The sequence below is a fragment of the Parus major genome, chromosome 8 (genome assembly GCF_001522545.3).
Source record: "Parus major isolate Abel chromosome 8, Parus_major1.1, whole genome shotgun sequence".
NCBI lineage: Eukaryota > Metazoa > Chordata > Aves > Passeriformes > Paridae > Parus > Parus major.
In genome coordinates, this window is record NC_031777.1 from 29,530,004 (window position 1) to 29,538,500 (window position 8,497).

An 8,497-nucleotide genomic window follows, 5' to 3' on the forward strand; every position below is an offset into this window, starting at 1 on the left:
GTTAAAATTTAGGGAGACAGTTAAGAATTAAGGAAAACACAGGTAAAAATTAAGGAAAGCACTGGTAAAAATTAGGGGAAACACTGGTAAGAGTTAAGGTAAAAATTAAGGGAGACACAAGTAAGAATTAATTGAGACAGCAGTAAAAATGTAATGAATGAACTGGCTTTGGTTTTAATTGTGGCTTTAATGAGAAAGATGCTGAAATAGATTAATAATGCATTCTGAATTAAACTTAGAAGCACGTGGAAAATTGTCCAGTGTCATTAAAATGATGACAAATATTGCAATGTAGATTTGCCACAGTTCCTGGTCCTGATTTCCATCTGTGATGGGAGCTGCTCTCTTCTCCAGGTCCTTGTGCCATGGAACCAAAACCATTCACTGCAAGGTGCAAAAAGTCAATTTTAAGGCAAAATCAATCTCTGAAAAGAGATTTGAGACAGACATCCCACCTAGCCCAGTCTGGGGCAGCCCTTGCTCAAGGCTGGCAGGTCTGGTCTTTAATTTATGGGATTTAAAACAATTCTTCATCTTTTATTTATACATTTTTTCCCCCATTAACTATATTTCCTTTTTGCTGTAGGAAGGAGGGATGGGATTGGGCTGCAGGAATTTTTTTGTTTCCTTCTTCAGCTCCACTACAGATTATTTAGGCATCCACAAATTCATCTTCCTGGTGGGTAACAGTGGCTTCCTGAGAAGAGCTGAGGCCTTGGATGATTTTTGGAGCATGTTGAAGCATTTTAATGCAATAAATGAATAATGTTGGTGGCTAACAAGGCATCCTGTTACCATCACTAATAGATTTTGATGGGAGCTCTGGGACAATCCGTTTACATCCTGAAAAGTCATTATTTTTCACTGTGGGGTTGTTCTTCAGCCTTGCTCGGAAATATTTCTTTAGGATGGAGATGTTTAATGTGCAGTTTTTTGGGTTTGCCCCAAGATAAACACGAATTTTGTGGAAACCCATCCGTTATCAATCAATCTTAGGCTGGAGATTCTTCAGCCAACAAAAAATCAACAACACTTTTGCTCTCTTGGAAAGAGCTGTGATATTTTTTTTTGAAGTGGTTACATTTTAAGGGCGATAAGAAAAGCCACAGCTCTTCATCCAAGAGCTGCATTCCTGGGAAATGTCTTTTCCTCGACAGAGAGGGCTTGGGAGGTTCTCTGGGAGGAGGTTGCCAATAATGTCAACAAACAGCTCCAGCAGAGGGGATGAGCCCGTGCAGAGCTCCAGCTTTGGCTGCTTTGGGTCTGTCAGAGCATCCCAGCCTGATCTTCCAGCCTGGGGCTGACCACGAGGACAGACAGGAGACCCTGGTGTCTGTCTGTCCATCCCCTCCTCGTCCTCGTGCAGAGCGAGGAGACCACGGGGATGAGGGGACAAGGACGTGCAGTGACAGGACAAGGATGGCTTTAAGGCAAAGAGGGCAGGGTTAGGTGGGAAATTGGGAAGAAATTCCTCCCTGGGAAGGTGGGGAGGCCCTGGCAGAGGTGCCCAGAGCAGCTGGGGCTGTCCCTGGATCCCTGGAAGTGCCCAAGGCCAGGCTGGATGGGCTTGGAGCAGCCTGGGACAGTGGGAGGTGTTGGGGTGCAATGGGATGAGTTTTAAGGTCCCTTCCAACCCTTCTTGGATTCCATAATCATCTTTTCATGCATCTTTTTCTTGTTTTTCCAGATTTGATGGGAATTTTCAACACCAATGTCTTATTATGAATAGTTATTTACACTGAAACATTAAAAAGTTTTTTACAATGTAAATATATTAATTAATAATGTCTGATTGCTGATCCTCTTGTTGTCCTTCCACATTTGATGATAATTTAAACTCTGTGTTATTATAAATAATTATTTACACCACAACATTAAAAAGCTGTGTTTCCATTGTAAATACAAGTTTAATAAATAATGTTTGATTGCTGATCCTGTTGTTGTCTTTCCAGATTCGATGGGAATTTCAACACCAACGTTTCCAGAACCATCAGCTGTGACAGACTCTCAACCACTGTCAACAGCAGAGCCTTCAATCCTGGACGTGACTTAAATTCTGGTGAGCAGCACAGTTCTACTTTGGGGTTTTTTTCCTTCTGTTGTAGGGGTTTTTCTCCCATTAGACTGGAACATTTCCTTGGCACAGAGAATTTGCATTGATTGCCATAGCAACAAGCTTTTATTTCTCCTTGCAAGTGTCACACTGCTCTTAATTTGAGATTTCATGATTGAAAGCTGATACCTAAAGTAATGCCCTTGGTCTAAGTACTTTATAAAAATGTCATGAAGGTTTTATTCCAGCTTACTGTGAATAATTTTGTTGTGGTTTCTACACTTTTTATTTCTTCCTTTTTTATTTTATTTTATTTTTTTTTCTAAGGTTTTCTCCTTCCTGGGCCTGTCTGCTTTGGCATCAGCAGTGTCAGGGGCCACACAGGGAAGTTTCTCTGATCTTCTTAGCTGAGTTCAGCTCATGTGAGGCAAAAATTACCAAATGTGAGGGCATCCTAAAATATTTCCTGTCTTTGTCTTGTCAGGGCATTTTCTCCACACGTTTAAGGGCTTTGAGATAGGCTTAGAATCAAAATGCACACAACTTATCCCTGAAAAATTCAGCTTTTGGGCCTCTGCTGCAGCAAGGTTTTCTTCTTTTTTTGCATCCTAACCAGTGTGGATTAATACTGGGATTTCAGTTGGGTTTAGTCAGATTTTGGTCTGGCTGTTCCATCTGACTTTTCAACTTTTTATGGTGCTCAGTGTCATAAATTAGAGAACACTGATAGACTTTGGTTGTGGATTTCATTTTGGGGAGGTGTTGTTTGTTCATTTTTTTGGGGGAATAATGCAGATTTGGGATATATTTTATTTTCACTTTCAGAGGTCTTTTGGAATAAAATGCTGGTTTATTTTATTAACTTGACTGGTGAAATGACAGCCCTGCCATTCCACCCTCACCATCTTACAACAAACAGGGGGAAAGAACCCCACATTTTTATAAAATCCTTTACTGTTTCTCTTCTTACAGCTTTGCTTTCTGGATTTCTAATGAAATATAAAAATGAGCAGTGCCCATAGATCCTTTTCCATCCCATCCATTGTATCCCACATCTTGGATGCAGGTGCTGGCCAGGCTGATTTCCTGACACTCCATGATTTGTGTGGTGTTTTCCATCCTAAAGCCAGGCACTCTTTGTTCACTCACTGTGATTTGCTGAGCTTTGTTTTACTCATCTCTTTATTAAAAAAAAAAACCCAAACAACTCATTAAAATAATGTTTAAATCACATGCAGTTGTTAATTAATCAGAATAATTTTTGAAGGCAAGTTTAGAGTCACTGTTGTAAGAGCAAAGCGTGGAATGAATCACTTCATGGTTTTTAATTAAATTAAATAAAAATCTTTTTCTGCTGCAGAAGTTGGAGGTTAAAAAAGTATTCAAGAAATATTCCTTACTTTTGAGTGATGGAAAGCAAATAAATTGTAAACATAATTTAAATTTCTGGTTTGAATTCTCAGAGAAATAAAGGTTCCTGCTGTCCTGGCTCAGCAGTGAGGCTCAAGTGCCTCCTCTTCCCTTGCCTCTGGCTTGAAAGATTCCTGATGAAAGGAGAACCTTCAAAACATGGCAGGAAAGGGCAGCAGGAGAGGAGAGGGAATTGAGGGAGAGTAAGAACAGGGGTTTATTGACAGCAGAGTCTCCTCTGGCTCTCCTGGTATAGAAACAGCCTTGGGGGGAGGTTGTGATTGGGTTTTGATTAGGGAGGAAATGTCTGTAAGAGAGAATTGGGATGGAAAGAGTGGATTGAGGCAGGAAAACGGGGTGGAAATGGTTAATTTGAGAAACAAAAGTTGGTACTGGGTGCACAACTAGTGAAGAGAGAAGTTTTGTGTAGGTGAGGTCCAAGGAATGTCCTTGGTCCTTGTGTTTGAAAGTCTGGGAGATCAATCACAGGTGGGGTTGGGTTGGAAGGACCTCAAATCCCATCTCATCCCACCCCAGCCATGGCAGGGACAGCTCCCACTGTCCCAGGCTGCTCCAAACCCATCCAGCCTGGCCTTGGGCACTGCCAGGGATCCAGGGACAGCCCCAGCTGGGATTGGTGACAGTTCCACCTTCCCATCCCTGCTCCTCCTCTCAGCCCAGTGACCCCTGGGGACACTCAGGAGGGTCAGCAGGGCCCTGCTGCTGTGGGGCTGGACCATGGCTGGAGTGCTGTGGGGCTGCAGGAGCTCTGGGATAAACTGGGATAAACTGGGATAAACTGGGTGTGGGGAGCCTTTGGGTGCTGTGTTGGTGCTGTCTGTAGCACTTGGTGATGGAGCCATGGGCTGGGACCTCCAGAGGATCCCTGTGTGTCCAAAGGAATTCCTGGGCTGGGACAGGACTTGCCTTGGGATAGAAATGGAGTGGGAAGAGGTTTTGGTTAGAGGGATGAAGGGCTCTCGGTGCCCTGGCATCCCCCCAGCTGGGGAGATGCTGTCACCTCATAAATGGGGTTTAAAAGCACTAATTAGTGTATCTGTGTCTTAAAACTTTGCATTTTCTCTAGGACCACTTACCTTAGAGGGTACACTCAGGGCACAGCCCTTGGTGTGCACAGGAGCCAATTTTCAATGACTCCATCAACACTCACATCAAACTAAAACCACCTCTGAAAGAAGACAGGGTTCAAATACAAAAAATAATTCCCCTTATCCCATAATTTTCTTTTGTTCTCTCATAAGTGTCCTCATGCAGAGCTGGGGAGCGATATCTGTTCCACCTTGGGTTTAGGCTCTACCTTTGCCTCACTTATTTTTATGATTTAAAAATACATTTTTATTGTGTTTGGTGCATCTGGGTGTTCTCGTTGTCTTCCTGAATGAGTTTTTCATTTCATTCTGAAGGTAAAAGGCAAAATTCCCATGGGTATCTTCCCTTTTCCCACAGGAGTTCTGCAGTTTAAATAATCCTGCCTATAAAAAGCTCCTGGCAAAACATAAATTTCAGCTCTGCTCGACCTCGAGCTCAGCTCTGGAAATGTTAATCTTGGCCCAGAGTAAAAAGTGGGATTGGAGTGGTGAAGTTGGAGGTGTTGGAAAGGAACGGAATTTGCACCGCAGGCTCTGCAAAGCCCCAGGAACAGAGCCTGGGAGAGCCCTCAGGGACAGCAACCCCAAATTCCACCCTGAGCACGGTGTTAAAAAGGGTGAGGGAGCTCATGAAACTCTGAAATCTGTTTTTTCCAGTATTACTGGAATTATTTTTTTTATTAAAATAAACATTAATCTGAGGGGAGGGAGAAAGAAATAGATGTGTCTCTTCTCAGCTTTAAAAAAATATCACTTTTACCACTGTTTTTCTCTTGATATTAGGTGGCTTTTTAAATGTTTTTTTAGTGTCTTGAAAAGATTTTGTTTTATCTTGCTTGGAGTTTTGCATCTGGATTACTTTTAGCCATTACTACAAAATAGATAAGGAGAAAGTCTTTATTCTCCAGATGGAGACACAGGCTTTGGGCAGTTAGATGAAGAGATCTGTCCTCACCACTCTGAATAGTCCTTTATTTATTAAATCTTCCCCAGAGCCAGTGCATTATGTTATCAGATTCCTTTAGAGGGTTTTTTTTTTTGCCTTTTGAATAAACAGGGAACCAGTAAATCTTTCTCCTTCTCATCCTTCAAAGTGCTGAAATGTCTGTTCCACGTCAGGCAGCTTTGGCATTTCTCCTCCCCAGAAATCTGCAGAGATGGCACCAAACTGCTCAATAAATTTGGTCTGTTTTATTCGAGGTGTTGATCATTTCAAATCTTAGAATCATAAAATATCTGCAGTTGGAAGGGATCAAGTCCAGAATGTGGAATGTTCCTTAAATTGCTGTATTTTAAACTGATTTTGGGCTGAGTTAAAGTGCTTGGGAGGTATTTGAGCAGAAGAGTTCCTCCTTCTAAATCCTTTTAACAGAAGAATCTGGTCCCATTCCTTAAAAAGAAAAGTTTTTTTTTTACTTCTTTTCCCTTCAGAGTCCTAAGGATTGAGCAGAGCTCTGTCCTGGCTCATGCCACCAGCAGAATGTTAATTGTGGCTGAACTGCAGAGCTTTTATTCCTGACGACAACACAGGAGCTGGAATTGGGTTTGACTTGGGAAATCCTGGATCAGATCTGTCTGCAGAGTTAGAGGATGTCTTCACTTGTACAATAAACACATTTCTTTGTGCTGTTTCTTCACCATGAGGGTTTTTAATGGAGAGAATTGTCAGAGGAGAACTGAAAATTCAACTTCCCTGGTTTTTGTGGGATGAGATCCGAGGTCAGCAGCTCAGCAAATGCAATGCTAAAGAGGAGGGCTGTAAGAAACCCTTTTATAACGAGCAATTATGTTCAGTAGTTCCTTTTTTCTTTCCCCTGACTGTTTGTGCTGTTCTTTGAAGATTAATTAGTTAATGATTTGGCTGTGCTTTGAAGATGTAAAGTGGTATCTAGAAGTGCTAAGTGTTATCATATCTCATTCCCTTTGAAGTTTTATAAACTCTATCACACAGGGCTTTCTTCCTAAAAGTCCTTTTTGCCTTGTGAGATATTTATAATTAGAGAGAATGATCATTTCAAATGCTGTCATGTTAATAGTTTCCAACTTTTCCAGTCTGCAGGAGGATTTGGGGTCAGATATTGCTGCAGGGGAAGTGGAGGGGACAGAAGTTGTGGAGTGACTTGGCAATGCCACCTCACAGCCAGTTGATTATTCCCAGTCTGCATCCAGAATTAAGGGATCAGCTTTTTATTTGATGGAATAACCTGTCCAGGGACTGGTTTTGCTGGGAGGAGGAGGAGGTGGGAATAAACTGCAGGCACTAAAAAGTTTGGGGTAAGTGAGGTTTAGGCTAAAATAAAAATCATCTAATGTGTGTCCTGGCAAGGAGCAAGAATTGAGGAAATATCTGCAGGGCATTCTTAAGGCTTGAGTGGATGGAAAATGTGTTTAAAGAGAAAAAGTCTGGATTTTTCAGCCATGGCTTATCTGCAGGGAGATTGTCTGCTGTGGTCATAGGAAAAAGAAAAAAAATGGGGGAAAAAAGCAGAGTTAGGATAAAATTGGTGATCTCTGGGGAGGGAGGAAACATGAGCACAACTGTGTGAAAAGAAAGAACAGCAGAGCTTGAGTTTCAAAAGCAATTGTTGTATGAGGAAAATGAACACTTTTAAATCTACATACTCTCGTGGGGAAATAAATACAGCTCGTGGCCTTGCAGGAATGAGAAGTTTATCTTTAATATAGCAAGGATTAAAAAAGCCAAAGCCTTTAAATTATAAACTCCTTTATTGTAATGTTGTTGGTAAAATGAGACTGGACAAGTTATTTCATCCAGGCTTTAACTGAGTGTTCACATGTCAACTTTGAAATGACATTTTTCAAATTCTGTAACTCAAAACAAAAACTTCAACAGCAGAAATTCAGCTTCTTTATACAAAACAACTTCACTCCCTGAACGAAGAATTTGGGGTAGCGGGCTATAAAAAGAAGGATTTAAATGATTTATAATCTCACAGCCCTTCTGCCTGCAGGAGGAAGCAGCAGTTCAGAGAAAAAATTGATTTTGAAGGGGAATGGTGAATCTCTGATAGTCCTTGGTCCATCAAGGCAGGGAATTGTTCTCATTTCTGCACAGAACTCAGCAGTCCCAGCCCAGCATCCCAGTGGGATTTGTAGGCACTGTGGGAAGTGTGAAATACTGTGGCAAAGAGGAGTGGGGAAAGGCCAGGACAGTGGTTTTTGCAGGGTAATTACACTGAGCTGGATGTGGAGAGAACATCGTGGCCACAGCCAGTCTGGGAAACTTGAGTAAGTGCTAAAGTGTGGAGGATGTGGGACTCAGCCCATCCTCGGTGTGGCTGTTTGGGTGTAGAGTGTCTGGCTGAGGTCTGAATGTGCCCTGCAGTCCTTTCCAACCCAAATATTGCAATATTTGATAATGAAGGAGACACAGGAGATGAAACTGGTCTGTGTTCAGTGCCAGTCCTGAGCAAATGCTGAAGGGAAATGCTGAGCAAAAGGTGAAATCAGAGCCCCCCTCTGCCAGTTCTTTTTGACAACATGAAAGGAGAAATGGCAAAGATATATTTTCTTTTTTTTTTTTTCCTGCATTTTAAGCTGGTGTGATCCACTTTATTTGCTAGGTGAAAACTAAAGATTTCAAATATCCAGATTTTATTTTCAGTCTGCAGCAAGCAGAGAGGATGTTGTGTCCTGAGTGGAAAATAATCCTGTTCCTGCTGTGGTGCTTTAGGAGGGGTTTGTGCCTCCCATGCTAATGATTTCCCATTCCCTCTCTCCTGGGAGCATTTCCCTTTTGTTTTAAAGGACTCAGATCAGTGAGAACAGTGGTGGGGCAGAGCTGGTGATTCCATGGATGAAAATCCTGAGTCTGGAGGGAGAGCAGACGAGTTCCATGGGGCATTCCCACTGCCCTAGGAGGCTGAAATCCCAATGCCCATGGGATCTGTTCCTTCCCAATGCC

General features: G+C 42.1%; 1 protein-coding gene across 1 annotated transcript in view; it reads left to right on the plus strand.

Moving 5' to 3' along the window:
• CACHD1 (cache domain containing 1) overlaps window positions 1-8,497 on the plus strand; it is an 81,285-nt gene that overhangs the window by 42,492 nt on the left and 30,296 nt on the right. The window contains exon 4 of the mRNA XM_015636863.1: window positions 1,953-2,059. Coding sequence (XP_015492349.1) covers window positions 1,953-2,059 — 107 coding nt within the window. The remainder of the gene's footprint in view (window positions 1-1,952; window positions 2,060-8,497) is intronic.